This window comes from Rhamphochromis sp. 'chilingali' (assembly GCF_963969265.1).
Source record: "Rhamphochromis sp. 'chilingali' genome assembly, chromosome: 7".
NCBI lineage: Eukaryota > Metazoa > Chordata > Actinopteri > Cichliformes > Cichlidae > Rhamphochromis > Rhamphochromis sp. 'chilingali'.
The window spans coordinates 19,070,232-19,086,383 of NC_137934.1; the positions used below are offsets into that span (position 1 = coordinate 19,070,232).

Below are 16,152 nucleotides of genomic sequence, written 5' to 3' on the forward strand. Positions count from 1 at the left end.
GTTTGTCCGCTTCACAGTGCGTGTTTTCGTTGTCAAAACATGTACGCGACTCAGATAATCGATTTCCATATGTTTGTGTTAGCATCATGACAGGCAGCATCAGCCGCTGGAGACAGTGAAGGGAAACTCCACCGAGAGTTGTTCGCCGGAAGTTAAAAATCCGGTCGTTTGTTCTTACCGAGTAAGAGAAAAAAGGGTTAAAGACTTATTTTTCCCACCGAGGAAGCGCTCCTTTTGTCTCCTACGGCTGTGCCGTTTAGTTTTTTTTTCGGTGTCACCATGGACATGTACGGGTATAGCGGAGTCATGCTAGTGAAAAGATTCTTGGATAATGCCCCCTTTGAAGTGACAAACATGTCCGACATTAGTAAGGCGAATCCCCACGGCTGCGACAACGGAGCTCTGACGGACAGGTTCGGCGTCCTGATCCAGGGACTGCTGGCTATCGTGGCTTTCAGCACTCTAATGTGTGAGTATCGATTCCTTTACCATCGGGAGACACATCCCTGATAACTTGTTTTCTTTTTGTGCTAATTCAGTTGGAGAATTGAGGAAAAGCAAAATGCACGAAGTGTTTTTTTTAGAAAGCTGCACCAGTCCACGTGGCGTTTTGTTGACGTTTGTTTTCCAGCCCCAGTAGCTCCGCACCAAACTGTATTGATAAATATGCTAATTTGTTTTTCCCACGGGTTTCGGCAAGAATCTAAAGCGGACAGCAAGCTTCTAAAAACAGTACCTGACTAATAGCGTTTTGCCTTTCCTTTCGGCGTATATCAGATGTTGTAAACATAGCAGGTTTGAACGGAATTTTAGCTCTTTAACCAAGGGAGAGTTGGGCGAACCCTTATTTTCAAACTGTAATTAATCAAATGAGTTGTTCACGGTATAGGCACTTAATTAAATATGTAGGGCTTGTTATACCGCACTTATATATGTGCCCTTTGCCAAAGCAGCATAACTGAGGTGCTTTTAAGCAGAGCCAGTGTCACATAATAGCAGATTTTAGATCCAGGACCTCATTTTGTTTCTCTTAGAAATCAAAATTGACTTCCATCAGAATAGTTACTTAAAATCTTTGTGCATCCAGTGGAATTTAAGATGTATGCAGGATTTCCGTGTATTCTGCAGTGTTTTTTTTTTATTATTTTTAACTTTAATTAAAAAAAAAAGTTGGTGGTGCAGTGGCTGGCAAGCTGGCCTCACAACAAGGATGTCCCAGCTGGCTGGAGTTTAAATGTTCTTCACATGCCTTCCACATAATGTAGTTTCCTCCCCCTGTCCAAAGACGACTGGTAACAAGAATAAATTCGGATTAGGTTAAATGGTGATTCTAAATTGTCTGCTTCTCTGTGTTAGCCCTGCAGCATATCTGTGACCTCTCCATCTGTGGCTTCTTGTCCTGTGACAGCTGGGATAGAGAGAGATAGATGACAAAACCTACATGTTGCATCCATAAAATCAATAAAAGTGAATAAAACCATAATTTAAACCAAAACTAGAGCAGCAAAAATGGAAAAAATTGTAAATAAAACCAATTAACTGAAAGTAACTTACATAAAATGAAGTAATAGTCAAATCAATAAAACAATATAATGATAATTAAGAGTAGGAATTGGACTATTTAAAGCAGGGATGTCAAACTCATAAAACCCACTTTGATCTTAAGTGGGCTGGGCCAGTGAAACTCTCCTTTCTGTCACTGTAAAGATGTTTAACTACACATCTAATCCCTCTATTCCCTTAATATAAGAAAAAGAAGTGCAGTTTCAACCATGTATCTCCTTGTTTTTCTACATAATTGGATCACATCTTGGAGAAGCTCACTGCGGTCGTGAGTTCTCAGAATCGGCTCTTTGAGCACAAGAATGACAACATCACGGAGCGTAAGTTTGATAACATCATGGAGAAGCTCACGGCTCTCCAACGGGAGATTGAGAGACCAGTGTTGGACTGTTAGAACAGCTTTGAAATTCATATGAGTTGTTCGCACTAAAGTAAAAGCCACCATCACTTCATGCGGATACCCCTTCGGCGCCAGCCACGGTCTCAAGGCTGGAGCTGAACAACAACACCCTGATAACGACTGTGTTTAGACTGTTCTTCTCATTCTATGCAAGGCCACCTGGGTTGGCTGGAAGACTGTTTACTTAGCCTGGCAGGGCGAAGGACACTGTCTCAGCTGAACTCTGGACACATACACGCACACAGAAATATATATACACATGCAGATGTACACTCATCCCCCCTCCCCCTCCAAACGCCTTCGACGCTTATTCCCCTCCGATGCTGACGGTGGATCAAGGAGACCAGCGCTTATGCTGCAGGCCCGGATGCACTGTCTACATTGGCTGTCTCTCACCCTTTACCCACCCCTGTTGCTTGTCATGTGTTTCTTTGGTGCATTAAGAGTTTTTTCATGTGCTATGTGCAGAGGTGTTTTTTTTTATCTCTCAAACTGATCTCCCTGTTGGAGCTCAGTCTGGGGGGAGTTATTTTTTTTCTCCTTATCTTTCCTCATGTTGTGCTTTTTCCATGTTATACCCCTCTGACATGTCTTCCCCATGTGATGTTTGTGTAATGTATGTATGGTCGGAAGGGTAAGACGGCGCTGGCACGGCTGGCAGCCTTAACCCAATTTCCCTCAGGATGAATAAAGTATGATCGGTCGGTCGGTCGATCGATCGATCGATCAATCAATCAATCAATCAATCAATCAATCAATCAATAATTAAGGATTGTTGCCGCATTAAATTAAAGAAGTTGTCTGCACGACTCTGAGCTTATAAGCAAGGTTTTCAGACCGTGCCAAAATTTTAAAATCGCCTCTAAAACGAACAAAGCAAATGTTTGGCCTCAGTATAGTACGCTCAGTGTGCTATATGAAGCTAATTAAGCTGTTTTGTTCCCTTCAGTTTTCTTGTGTGTTCAGTTGTCCAGCACTTGTCCAGTTGTAAGCACAGTCGAGTCTTTCAGCTTCCTCTGGGGATAAAAAGTTGGGCACTTTTTATCCCCAGGGTTAAAAAGTGGTTAGGGTGATGATTAAAAACAATGCTGTTTTAACAGCTCAACAAGATGCTCCTTGTAAACTGGAGTGTTTACTTGCTCAACCCTAACAATGGCTGTTGACTTACTAAGAAACTTGTGATTCTGGGGCAGCTGACTTGGGGAATGCCAAGCATCTAACCACTTTTGGCACCCTTGGCTCTGTTTTTTATTTTTAATTATTATTTTTTTGGCAGCTCAAAGGTGCGACTGTTACAAGTAGCTGTAATAAAAGCTAAACTCGATGCCTCTCAGAAACCGTATATAGTTTGTGTTAATGTTTGATTACCTGTATGACTTTCTGGATCATATTTAATTTTCGGTTTTAATTTGTTCTCAGCTGTTTCCTTGGATTATAGTGACTTCAGTCAGCTGCCAGGGATATTGTTACACAACTGTCTGCACATATGTGTTCAGGGAAAACATTAGGACAGTTTCCTTTTTTTTTTTTTTTTCTTTGTTTTTTGTAAGTATTCCTAAATGCCACACAAAAAACAGAGTACATGGATGCTGATCCAGCGCAATATAAACTTATTTCTCTAGATTGCTGGCATATAATCTAATGATCAGTACTTTAAAAGGTCAGTGCAGTCATGGTGATTTCATCAGCTAATTAGCATGCTGAAACCTGAGCAGTGAAGTTCAGCAGAATCAGGTCAGGCCTTAAGTGGGAGCGATCAATGAGCTCTAACCTCCACTTAGTTACTTATTAGCAAAAGAATCAATATCCCTCCTCTCGCTCTTATTCTCCCCCCTTTGGTTCTCTGAGTGTCATTCTTGGTCATTCGGGCCACATGTATGTGTTAATATTTACAAATTATTTGTGTGCAGTGAAGCATTATTAGCATCATTAGATCTTAGGTTATGGCCAGAGTTGCAGGCGGACCTGCACCGTACATCCCTCCGCTCATCTGTCTTCCTCAAAGCTATTTTTGGGAGTTTCCTTCCACTGACTCACTGTTCTGCCTGCACTCATGGAACTCAGATAAAGGCTGGAGATTGAGTACGTCAGTCTGCCCCGCCTTGTTGTTCCGTTGCTGTCATGAAAGTAAATCGACACCCTACTTTCATGCTTATTAATATTTATTTTCTGTCCAGGATCCTTTTAAGTTTTAAGTCAACAAGTATAGATTAGTGACAAAGCTGGGGTCATTCCATCTCAAATCAAACTTTCACAACATCACTATTATAAACATTATTATATTTTTCCATAAATTCCATGTCATTTGGCATTCCTATAGCAAATATAAATAAATGATGTAAATATGCCTTTACTCTTGTCACATCGCCAGCACATAGCCATAGCCATCGGATTACTCTGTAACACTTCCTGTATTGCTGAGATATTGATGGGCCTTTTCCAAAGGTTTCTTCTTGTCAGAAAACTGAGATGTTCAGTTTCGAGTTAAGCTGCTGATTGAGGAATCTAGACAATATCAATCATTGTGCCTTATGTACCAATATTTTTTTCTCAATGTGATGGACCTTTGAGAAAGGCCCAGTTGGTCTGCATACAGTTTATATATAATACTTCACACATTACCCTGTGTGAAGTATGCGATTTCCATTTGAAGGAGACCTTGATTCTGTTTCCACATGCTCTCTCCCATTTTCGACCCTGGTGGATTTATAGGAACAGTCGGTGCCTGTTTACTGAGCCCACTGGGCTGCGTGAGATTAAGATGATTCATCTGTATTTTATCCTCAACCTTTCTCCCCTCTGGCTGCTCACAGATTGGTGAAAACAGTGGTAAGAAACTGTGCTTTATGTTGTTGTTTTGCAGGACAATCAATCAATTGATTTTCTTTGTTTGCAGTGAAGAGGTTCCGGGAGCCAGTAGGGATCAGACGACCATGGCGGATCTGGTCAGGCATTTTTCATTTTCTCTTTAGACATATCTACCCTGCCCTGTCCTATATCCTAACGTTTTCTATTCCAGCTACAAAATAATTCCTCTGGAATTATACAAAAAATCATAACATTAAAAAAAAAAAAAAAATCTCACTTTTCAAGTCAGTCAGAACCAGAAAATAAAAACCGAGTCCATCGTGCCTTTTCCAGGTTTTTTGATACATCCAAACAAGCCATAGGTGCTCTCTTCATCCACTTTGCCAATGTCTTCCTGTCCACTCTCACCAAAGAGGACCCCTGCTCTCTGTAAGTTCTTTAGAAGCACATCAGTCATTCTAGGATGTGCCCTACAGGGATGTCGCTTCAATAATGTAATTTAATTTTTCACCAAAGTTATCTGATGAACTTCCTGCTGGATGCTACTCTGGGAATGTTGGTCATCTGGCTGGCTGTCAAGTTGGTGTCCAAGTTGGTGGAGTACAAGCAGTGGACTCTGCTCATATTTGGAGAATATGGTGAGTGAAACCGAATAATTTTCTTCTCTTTATGGTTTTTCATTTTCTTCTCATCTATTTACACACAAAATGAACACTGAGGCGCATTAATGAAGAAGGTGCAGTGCTAATATCTGCCAGCAGAGGGCGCTGTAGACCCACCAGAGGTACACCAGGAGCATAGCCAGCATCTCCAGCTGCAGCTGAAAACATTCCTATTGGCTTAATACAGTTACTGCAGCCCCCTCACTCTACCTCCTGTTGTTTTTTTCCTTTACGTCCGTCCTTGTGTGATGGAAAATTTTACTTAAACTTGCCCGATTAAATCCATCTTACTTCTGGGCTACAGTTGTGCTTTGGTCAAGGGCACAATTGTAGTTAATTCCCTGTTTTGTTTGACATGAGCGCTGACATTTCCAGATGGGTGTGTTTGTTTGCCCCCCCCGCGTCTGGCTTGTAGTCTTCCTTCTTCCTTCCTGCCTTAATGACAGACCTGTTCTCGTTTGTGTTTGCTGTGGTGAGGCACCTGTGTAACAGAGATTTTATTAAAAGGTTGAGACCAGGGGAAGAAATTCATCACCTTCAATATTATAATCAAATCCATAATTCTGTATAGTAACTGGTTCAAAGCAATGGTAGTCAAATGAAGCTTGACTATAGTTTCATGTTAAAATCCACCCGTAATGTGTTTCCTTATTTTCCGTCACATATGTGCTGTTACTGTTGGGTCTGTGTTTCCACAAGCCCCGCTAATTCTAGAGACTTATTCATCATGAAGAAAACAAGGCAGTCGATCGATCGATTATTTGCGCAAGGGAGGCCTCGTCTGTGTCCACCACGAAAATTACCTCCACGACAACCTCCCTTGCTGCCTTTTTATTGAGAGACAGTTCACACAAAAAAACCATCAGAACAAAGCCACGCCCACATGGTTCTAAGACAAGGCCTTGTATGTATATGTGTGAACTTCTGTAAGAGTGTGTGTGTGTGTGTGTGTGTGCGTGTGTGTGTGTGTGTGTGTGTGTGTGTGTGTGTGTCAGACCACCTGCTGACCAAAGGGTCGTAAACGCAGGAAGCTTGCATCAAAAGAAGCAGATCTTCCAGATAGGATGTATCTGCAATAAAACATTACAGCCCCCACCTAGAACCTCGAGAATCTGGGGGGGAAGGACAGTGGAATTTCTTTCATCAGAGTTGGCAAGCATAGAAATGACAACATTTAACAGTTCACTCTAACAGTTACAGTGGTGGATGCTCATATGGAACATAGCCAGATTTTAGCAGTGAAGTAATCAGTGGTGAGCAAAGAGCTTAGGTTTCAGACTTTTCTAAACACCCTGTTTCTTACAGTTTTTTTCCCCCACTTTTGGCTCTGGATGATGTCATAAAGTGGTCATCTCAGGCACACATGCTGCCTTCCAGATACCACGAAAGTCGGATGTCGGAACTCAGGATGGACATTTATTAGGGTTCAGGAATAAAAACGTGGAACTTTAAGCCTGTGACGTTAACAGATGAAGTGCAAATGAAGTCTCATTAATTTTTTCCCCCTCCTTGTTCCTCCAGGTGACCCCCCCCAGGCAGCAGCATGGCTGGGCCAGTGTGGCGTCTACATGCTCATTATGGTGCTAGAGAAAGGTGTCATCAGCCTTGTGCTGCTTGTCCCCGGATGGTCCAAAGTAAGAAGATTTTACAGCTCATTGTGCGCTAATCCTTTGATATTATAAAACATTTAGGCAGAGGAAACGATTTCCACTTTTTACATCATGGCACAGCCAAGACTTCAGCGAGGTTTAGCCAGTCTTAGACTGTACTTAATCCAATACAATTGACCAAGCTGTGATCTCATCCTAGAAGAATCACAATTTAGTTTGAATCTGAACACCCTTTCGATCTTGTTTTCATGTACATCTGGCATTGTTTGGTTTGTCTTTGAGGCAAATATGGGAGAGAATATAAAAGTATTTATTTGCCAAAAGAAGTTTTTGAAACTTATGAAATCCTTGTGATTTTTTTTCCTTCACTGTTTCCTAGAAATATGCAATAAATAAATAAATAAATAAAAAATCAGAAATGTAAAGTTCATGAGAAACAAACTTTGCCACTTAAGAACTTTTGACCAAGAAACATAAACAAGGAAGATGGTGAAAAAATGACTTCTCCTGATCCCAGTGTAAACATGAAGTCTGTTTCAAAGAGAGTTTGTTTTTGTAACATTGAGAATATTTGTGTTGTAAAATTAGCCTTCGTCATAGCAACAATTGTCGTTATTTGATGGTCTCAATTTATTTCAAACTCCTTCAACCATCCATTGTTATTATTAATCAGTTTTCATCTTCTGTTCCAGTTACAGGAGGTGTTGCTGAGCTACATAGCTAACCCTCAGCTGGAGCTGGCCCTCGTCATGCTTATCGTGCCCTTCATAGTCAATGTAAGTTCTGTTTTCATGATGAGAAAGTGAAACTAATCAGGACAGTTTTTGACTGCTTTGGACGTACCACCTTGTGGTGTCTCTGTCTCCCCCTGTAGTCAATCATGTTCTGGGTGGTGGACAGCTTGATGATGAGGAAGTATAAGACAATGAAGAGCCTGGACGACTCGTCCGACAGCTTGGTGAAGAAGCCCGAATCTCTGCCGTGGGTGGACAGTGAGGAGTCAAGGGTGAGAGTAACTGTTGCTGTGTAAAAACATCACATCACAATCAAACTGGATTTGTGCCCATTTAATTCAAGCTTAGACTGAACAACATTAAAACCCGACTGTAAGAATTTAAAGGCTAATGCTGCTGAAGCAGATAGACCATATATGTGTCTGCTGAAATAAGAATGCAGCATTTGCCTGTTGTCACTCGTAAACATTGTTTTATAGTTACACATGAGAACAGCAGTGGGCCTAGTATGGAACCCTGGGGCTCCCCTTTTCTTACAGACAGGTAGGAGGAGGAAGACCCAGCAGAGTGGACGTATTTGACAACGAAGTCAGAATTTCTGTGTCTGTCTGCCAAGCTGACAAACTAGTGCTTTAATAATATCACTTACCAGTTTAAAAGCAGCTGTTATTATTGTGATAAAATATCACTTCTGTAGGAAAAACAATTGAAAGTATTTCAATTGAACTGTAATTAGCAGAAGCACTTTTTTTTTTGTATTTTCTCCACTAGAGCCTTTGCCTTTTTGTCTTTTGTGAGTTGAGTCAATACTTGACGTACCGGTACTGTATTACCCACACAGTTATATTTGTGGGTTTATAGTTTGTAGCAGTGACAGTAAATTATCAGCGTTTTAGCTCCAGCTGATGAACGCCATCAAGATTTAAAAGGGGAAAAATACCAGAGTATCATTTGGTTACCATCATATGTTTACTATTACCATCTTTACTATTTGCAGTAATTTGTTTTTGGTTTTTTTGTGGTAAGACCTCATTGCAAATGTGTTTTAGAGTCTGCAGGCATTTCAGTTGCTGTATGTAATTGTAATTTTTAATATGAAGCCATTAGTTTTCTTTAGTGTTCATATAGAAGCCAAACAGTTATTTAAAAGTTAAAAAGAACACACAGATAATATGATATTGTTCAATATTACATTTTTTTTTTTTCCAAATTTTAGGGTTTGAATTTTGAATTTTTAGTCCATGCAGGGTTAAAATCTCAGTATTTTTATTCAGCCATCAGTTAAATTAAATCCCTGGAGGAATCTGACAGACTCGTGTGAGTTCTGGAAGTGACTCATTGATGTTTTTTTTTTTTTTTGTTTGTTATTATTATAAATGTTTTGTTCCAAAAAGGAAATAACCCTGAAAAAACTTTGTTCCCACCAAACACCCTCTGGGACTATTAACCAAGACAGATCCAACCATGCCATGTGAAAGCTGAATGCCTTTCCTTTTTGAAGAAAAATCTTTCATCGTGTGTCGAAATGAGCGTTAATGTACCAACACTGTCTCGCTGGGTGTGAGCTGCACCTGTTGTTTTTCTCTTTACGCTTGATCTAATGAGGATCCAAACCCATAAATTTAGTCCAAGAAACACTGAGTCAGACTTTTCTCTCGAGCTTTCGTCAGTGCTGTTGAATTAGGCGATTTTAGCTTGATTATAGTTGGTTGTCGAAGTTTCAGACTCCCGTAATGAAAATGTTTGCGCGTGGTTTTGCGTATAGAATTAAAACCTCAGCAGACATTTAAAAGGAGATATAGGATTATTGATATTTAAATGGGTTTCTCACCCTTTGTCTGTATTACACAGAAAAAATAAAGGGAAAAGGATAAAGGGTAATAACACGCAGAAAAAGCCTCTTATTGGATCCCACTTGATCAAGAGGAAGCCCACACAAGCAGGCTTTTCGTGTGTGCGTGGTTGGATGCTGGTTTGTCTAGTCTGACAAAGTTGGAAGAGGTTTCTTGTAGTAATTCATACCAGGCATAGAAGCTTCTGATATCCTTCTTTTCCTCTAAGGAAAGGCTGAACTCACAGACTTTAGGGCGAATGACTGCTGGGGTGCGTGACCCTTGTGTGCAATGTGATGAGAGTGTTTATCCCTCCCTCTTCTTTTCTTTTCCCTGGTCGTCTGCCAAGGAGGCATAAATCAAGTCTTCATACCAAGAATAAAAGTGACATTTATAATTTGTTTCATCATGCTGATGTTATGGAAAGCTGAGTGGAGGAGGACAGCAGAAAGACGGGCATTGATTTGGATGAGCTCTTAGTGGAGTTGGAGCCACAATGCTGTTGTTGTGGTTAGTTAGACTGACTGTTATAGAAGAAGTTTAACATGAGTTTAACATGAGTTTAACGAGAGTATAGCTGCAGCGCTACAAATAAAGAAGTTGGTATGGATGCTCAGTTTTAGTACTGTTACACAGCAAGAAGGTCCTGGGTTCAAATCCAGAGACACAAATCCTGTGTCTCTGTGCTTTTCTCCTGAGCGAGGTGCAGATGAGGTGCGCTTGACTGATTACCACGTGTTGGAAATCCTCGTCTTTCCTCATGTCGTGCATTTTCTATGGTTTCGGTTCAGGTCGCTGTTCGTGTGGTCGACTGGCCAGTGCTACCTAGCCTGACCTGTCTCCCCAATGTGATGTTTGTGTATTGTATGTATGGTCGGCAAGGTATCATCTATCTTAATTGCCCCTTGGGGATAAATAAAGTCTTTTTGACTTTGACTTAAATAAGATGTTTGTTAACCTTTGACAATATATCTGACAGTGGTTGCAGTCTATACAAGTTTGGAGACAGGCTGACAGGTCAAAGGCAACCTGTACAATCGCCTGTGTTCAAACGTGGTTGCACAGAGATAATGTGTGCAACAAACTCAATCTCTGTATGATCAGTACGTGGAATCGGCCATAAAAAGTCAAAAATATTCACTTCAAATTTCACCTAGTCACAAGGGCGTTTACAGTCTTATACTTACTCTTGTGTGAGTGAACCATTAGCAATAAATCAGTTCACAGGGCCTTAAAGGCACCTAAGAAGGCACATAGCATGTGTGAAAGCCTTGAAATCCCCACATTTACCAAAGCTTAAAGTCCTAACTTATGCTTAACCGACAGTGATTCAGTTACACCTGCTGCGTTGTACATTCTATTTAATCTGGGTTCCCAGTTTTCCACATTAGCTACAGGGATCAAAGCTCTGGTCAAACACAGCTGGAGGTTTAATGGCTTGAAATTGTCCCTTGGGGAACACCTGTTTGATTCATACTCACAAACGGATGAACATTTAAAAAGTTGATGTTAACTTTGGCTGTTTGCCCTTGTGTAGAATTTGGGACCGCTCTTGACTTTTGCAACAGTACAGTTGCAAAAGCACATTCTCATGGCAGTTTGAGCTCAGTGAGTATTTCACAATCTGTTTGTAGTTTAGATATTTCCCTCTTTTCCAGAAGTCCTTTATACTTAATGTTTTCTTTCATGCTTAATCTTCATTTTCTTTTGCTGTTTGGATAGATGGATAGGTTTAGGCACTGAAGCTACCTGGTTAGGGTTGGAAAGGATCAAACATGCACGCTCCTACTCCGATATTACTCTTTACTAATCTCTAAGCTCACCCTTTTAACAGATTTTCCACATGTCAAACCCTATTTTAAAGAAACATATGGAACTTTTTTAGTACTTTAAATGTCTAATAGTTGTGGAATTCTGCTCCTTAGAGAGTTGAATTCCTCCTGCTTCTGGAGAGTGTCTTCAAAGCTGCAAATAAACAGCGGTATTTTTCCACTGGGAATCCAGAGCTGAGCGATTTCCCAGCTTTTTGCCTAGGACGCAAAGTCTAAACACACACTACAGCTGAAAATGAGTCATCTGTTCTTTGTCTTTAGCTTATAGTTAGTGCTGCTCTACTGTAAGCTCTGGTGGCTAACAAAATCCCCCTCTCTCAGGTCCTGCTGTCGGCTGAGACAGACACCGAAGAGGCTTCAGAGGGGGAGGAGGAGCCGGCTGAGGTTGAACCGGTCCCCTATGTGCAGTACTCAGGTGGACCACTGAGACCAAGCTGGGTGGCAGTGTAAACCCAGGTGACGTGTCCTCGATTATCGACTGTCCCCACACATAACAGCATAAATAAGAAAAACAAACTTCCATCCACGTCTTCACAGACTGTCGTCAGTCTTAATATCAGCTTCTTTGCAAGCAAAGGCACAATTTAAGGTCGTATAACCTGTGAATGTGAATACCTTTAGCTGCCTTCTTCCGCATCGAAGGTTAGAACACTTAGAACTGGAGGTCGACTCAGTATATGCATGCACTGTGCATCACGTAGCGTTTTGGGAATTAGAAAGTCTTTATCCTCTCACCTTGCTGCCTTCGTTTACTGCAAGAGAACATCAGAGAAACCACAGCTGAACACGCCACGTGTGTGGGGAGAGATCATTAAGGAGCGCGGTGCCCACAGGGCAAAATCTACGGGTGGTAATGACAAAGACTAAAATTAATCTGTCTTCTCTCAACTCCAGGGACTTTTGGAAATGTTGTTTCTCTAAAGAGAGTCATTTATCGAGTGTCATATTCCAAAAGGAGAAAGAAAGTATACACTATATATATAAAAGTGCTCTCTAAGGTTATACTCAAATATAATCACTTTGAATCCACCTTTTTATTTGAGGTGTAATTATAGTCATTCCTGCACGTTCTCCCTCCGGCTGTTTACTTTAAGGTAAAAGGGCGATCAGTGGGGTTTTTGTTTTTCTGTTGAACCGCACACATCAGTCCTTTGGCTGCTGCACTTTCAACACGTGGATAATGTGGCTGATGAAATACACCACCAACACATCTTAAGCTTGATTTATACTCCTGCGTTTAATCTATGGATGACCTTGCTCTGACATTGCACCACCGAAACAGCAGCTGTCATTGTGTTGCTTTCCTTCCATAGACTGTATATAAAAGATGTCTGTTTTACTCTAAATGAGGCCATCGTTTAAAAAAATGAACATTAAATAAAAGTATACCACTGTGAACTAGCGATTTAACATCAGAGCTAGCTGTTGCATCCTAATCCTAAACTACATAAAAGACAGATGTTTTAAAGCCTCATGTTTGGCCATTTTGAAACTGGTTTTGACCTGATTTGGATGAATACTCTTCAGATTATCTTTTACTACATTAAAGGCTACACACGTGATTTAGTAAAAGTATACATACACTTACACTTCCCCCTCTTTGTCTTTATATATAAAGAGAATGAATACCATGCTCTAGTGAAGCATGCTTTAAACTAGCAATTGAGACCCATTAGAAATATCTTTACAGAGTTCACAGGTCAAGTAAGTCACACAGGCTGGTGAATGCGCACTCCCTGACACTTTGGTGAGTGGTTACCGGAAGTTGCGGAAGTCTGTTTGATAAGAGATTGCTGCAGTCGCCTTTAGTTTGCATGGAAGACACTGTTTTGTCTACAAACACTTGCTAAGCACAGCCTTTTACAGTAAATTTGACTGAATCCAACATGTTTGAAAAAGATTAATTTTTAATTTGAAGGTAAATGTTCTGTGTTTCCGGTTTACTTTCACAACTCTTTACAAACGAGTTGACATCTTACACACAAACTTTAGGCAACCACAGCAATCTGCTAGTAATCAAAGCCATCACAAGGAGCTTTTCAGTGACGGCAAGCAGCTGCTCGTCAACCAATCGAGGAATCATACTTCCGTAGCCAGCAGCCTTCCAGCAACTATTAGTACCTGATCTAGGAGTACTTATTTTTCCCTGACAACTGGTGACTGCGAGCCAGGCTCCAGGTACTAAGCCAGTGTCTGTCAGGCTGAAGAAGTCTGGTCATTTTTCCTCAGACTTCTATACAACATGGCTCCTTTTGACTACTTAAACAGTTGCCTCCTGCTGGCCATTAGAAAGAATGCAGGCTCAAAGTGCTTCTGCATTGGCTTCACTTTTCACACCTGAAGGCTACACCCATCTTTTATAAACAGTCTGTTTTTTTTGGGGGGGGGCGGGGGGGTTGATTTACTTCAAACATTTGCAAAGAAGACAGACGGTACTATGCAGCAATTATTAAAGCTATGGAAATAAAAAAAAACGTATGTGGTGCATTGGTGGTGGTTTAGCATTGTGAGCAAGCCAGATAGAATAACAACTTATATTTCATATTTCACACGAGCATTATGTTTGCTCCAATATGTCATATTACTAACAAGCTGCTCAATCGAGTAGTTGCACTTCCGGAGAATTACATGGAGTAGGATAAATGTCTATGTCGTAGATTTAATGCAGAAGCATCAGTCAAGCTTAAAATTGAATTATCAGGTAGTTTTTAGGCACTTTTTTAACAATAACAATAGAACATTTTGTAACACTTCAGACTTTTTTTTGTCTCCTATAGGAGGCCTTTATGTTACACTACAGTGTGGTGATGCAGCAGCTGTGTGTTAAACTTTTGCAAAATTTTATTTATTCAGTTATGAAAACTGTAAATCTATATAGTGGTCCAATCTGTGGTAAATGCATTGAATAGGAAGCTTAGTGAAAAGGTGTGAGTTTTGAGTCTTCGCCAGATAAAGGTGGTAAACGGGTCAAATGATGGATGTGTGTTACTTTATCCTCAAAGTATTCCTGCCTACATGGTTTACATCTATAATTTCAAAGGTCTACAGTTTGATATGTACTGTCTGTAATATTGTATTTTGTATTTCTTTCTCTTTTTTTTTCTTAATAAACAAAGTTATAATCCTGTGGATGGCATGGTACAGCATGATCTGAGTTGTCATGCACAGGCCGTGAGCTGCCTCAGCGCTTCTTACGAATGTATTTACTCTGTGTTATCATTAAAGATGATTGACACATGAACTCGTGTTCGGTGTTGAATTCCTGTGGCAGCCCGGGCGCTGCAGCACGATGACAGACAACCTGAGTGAGACCTGGCCAGAGCACACCTGTGTGGGTGTGGCCTGCAGCCCTGTGACCTCCACCTGGTGACAAGGTGCTGTATGTAAGGGTGTGTTAGGTTTACATGTATTCATCAGCAGTAGGACAAAGGGTTAGTTGGTGGGGTTGTTCTCAGTGGTAAACAGGTGTGATTTACAGCTTTAAGTTTACATGTGTGCAAAAGGTGATATCAGAAAGCAGCGTTAAAATTTTTCTAGTTTTCATTATTTTAGTTACATTTTTTATTATATAATTAATGTAAAAAATAAGAAATTGTATAATAAAACCTTTAACTTTCATCAGAAATAATAAAAATATATTCAGAAGGGACCTGAAAGTAGGAAAAAAACGTAATGTGTGGAGGCTTTTAGGTCTTTTTGGATGTGATAATTATCTTTAAAAGGAGTTTAGTCAGGTAATTAAATGCTGAAGCTATAGTTCTTTGTGCTCATCTCACACCCGGTTTGTCCCATGTGGCCAGTCTCCTGTGTCAAACATGTGTGACATCAAATAGTCTTTGTACTCTCCGTCTATCAGCTTGGCTGCGTTATTCCTGGCGAACCAGCAGTCCACACTCTGTGTGCCGCTGTAGATCCTCCTACTTTTCTGAACAACGGGCACTGAGCGGTTCTTCACCTTCAGGACCAGTGAGGGCTTTGTATCTCCCTGTGCAGGAAGCTCTGCCAATCCTACTTCCTCATACAGGAACTGACCTGAAAGGAAATTTAAAAAAAGAAAAAGGGGGGGTTATTTTAAGCCTTTTTTAGGCCAGTCAGTTAATTTCCTGCTGATAATGGATCTTATTACAATATATTCTCTGACAAATCTGCATTTATTCACAATTTGCAACAATGTAGCTCCATATAACTCAGATAAAGCCAGGTTTTTTCAAATCTCTGAATCACTCTGCCAGATTAGCCCAGATTAAAGTGTAGCTATCTAAAGCTTAGTTTGTAATTAAATACTTAAATTAGACATACTTTTATCCTTTTCTCAAAATGTGACCTTTTTTACTTGCAACTTTGTATAGTGGCGCAAGTGCGGTGATCTAACCTGGCAAGTAGCTTCCAAGTGTGTAGCTTCTTAATGCAAAATCACTTCCAGTTTTAGTGAGAACATTTCTGGCTTTACCTGACTATGCTCAAAGGATAATTCCTCTTGATTTTGGTGACCCCTTGTCCATTATAATCCAGTGTTCTCCTGGGAAGCCTTGGGTCTCAGCATTCATACAAGGCTTTGACATGTACTACGCACCAAGCACACCCTGGACAGTAGCCCTACTACAAAAACCCCTAAGAATGACTCAGAACGTGGCCAAGAGCCCAAGGCATCGATTCAGTCTCTAAATCCTCCACATCCCCAGAGTTTGGTCAAACACACGCCTGTTGTCCA

At 40.6% G+C, this 16,152-nt stretch overlaps 2 protein-coding genes across 2 annotated transcripts in view; one reads left to right on the top strand and one right to left on the bottom strand.

Moving 5' to 3' along the window:
• tmem110l (transmembrane protein 110, like) lies at nt 1-13,838 on the top strand. The gene is made up of 8 exons (XM_080886723.1): nt 1-469; nt 4,860-4,908; nt 5,105-5,200; nt 5,288-5,409; nt 6,955-7,067; nt 7,736-7,819; nt 7,918-8,049; nt 11,763-13,838. Exons 1-8 carry the CDS (start codon nt 280-282, stop codon nt 11,889-11,891), a joined length of 915 nt encoding a protein of 304 aa, XP_080742849.1. The 5' UTR covers nt 1-279; the 3' UTR covers nt 11,892-13,838.
• itih5 (inter-alpha-trypsin inhibitor heavy chain 5) overlaps nt 13,831-16,152 on the bottom strand; it is an 18,595-nt gene continuing 16,273 nt past the window's right edge. Inside the window, exon 14 of the mRNA XM_080886717.1 lies at nt 13,831-15,473. Within this exon, the coding sequence (XP_080742843.1) occupies nt 15,214-15,473 (260 nt within the window). The 3' untranslated portion in view covers nt 13,831-15,213. The remainder of the gene's footprint in view (nt 15,474-16,152) is intronic.

Bases quoted from the DNA above. Each gene is read 5' to 3' on its own strand.
- tmem110l (XM_080886723.1), top strand. From the start codon at position 280: ATGGACATGTACGGGTATAGCGGAGTCATGCTAGTGAAAAGATTCTTG. The intron at 4,909-5,104 runs GTCAGGCATTTT...TGCCTTTTCCAG, and splicing joins AGACGACCATGGCGGATCTG to GTTTTTTGATACATCCAAAC. The intron at 7,820-7,917 runs GTAAGTTCTGTT...CTCCCCCTGTAG, and splicing joins TCGTGCCCTTCATAGTCAAT to TCAATCATGTTCTGGGTGGT.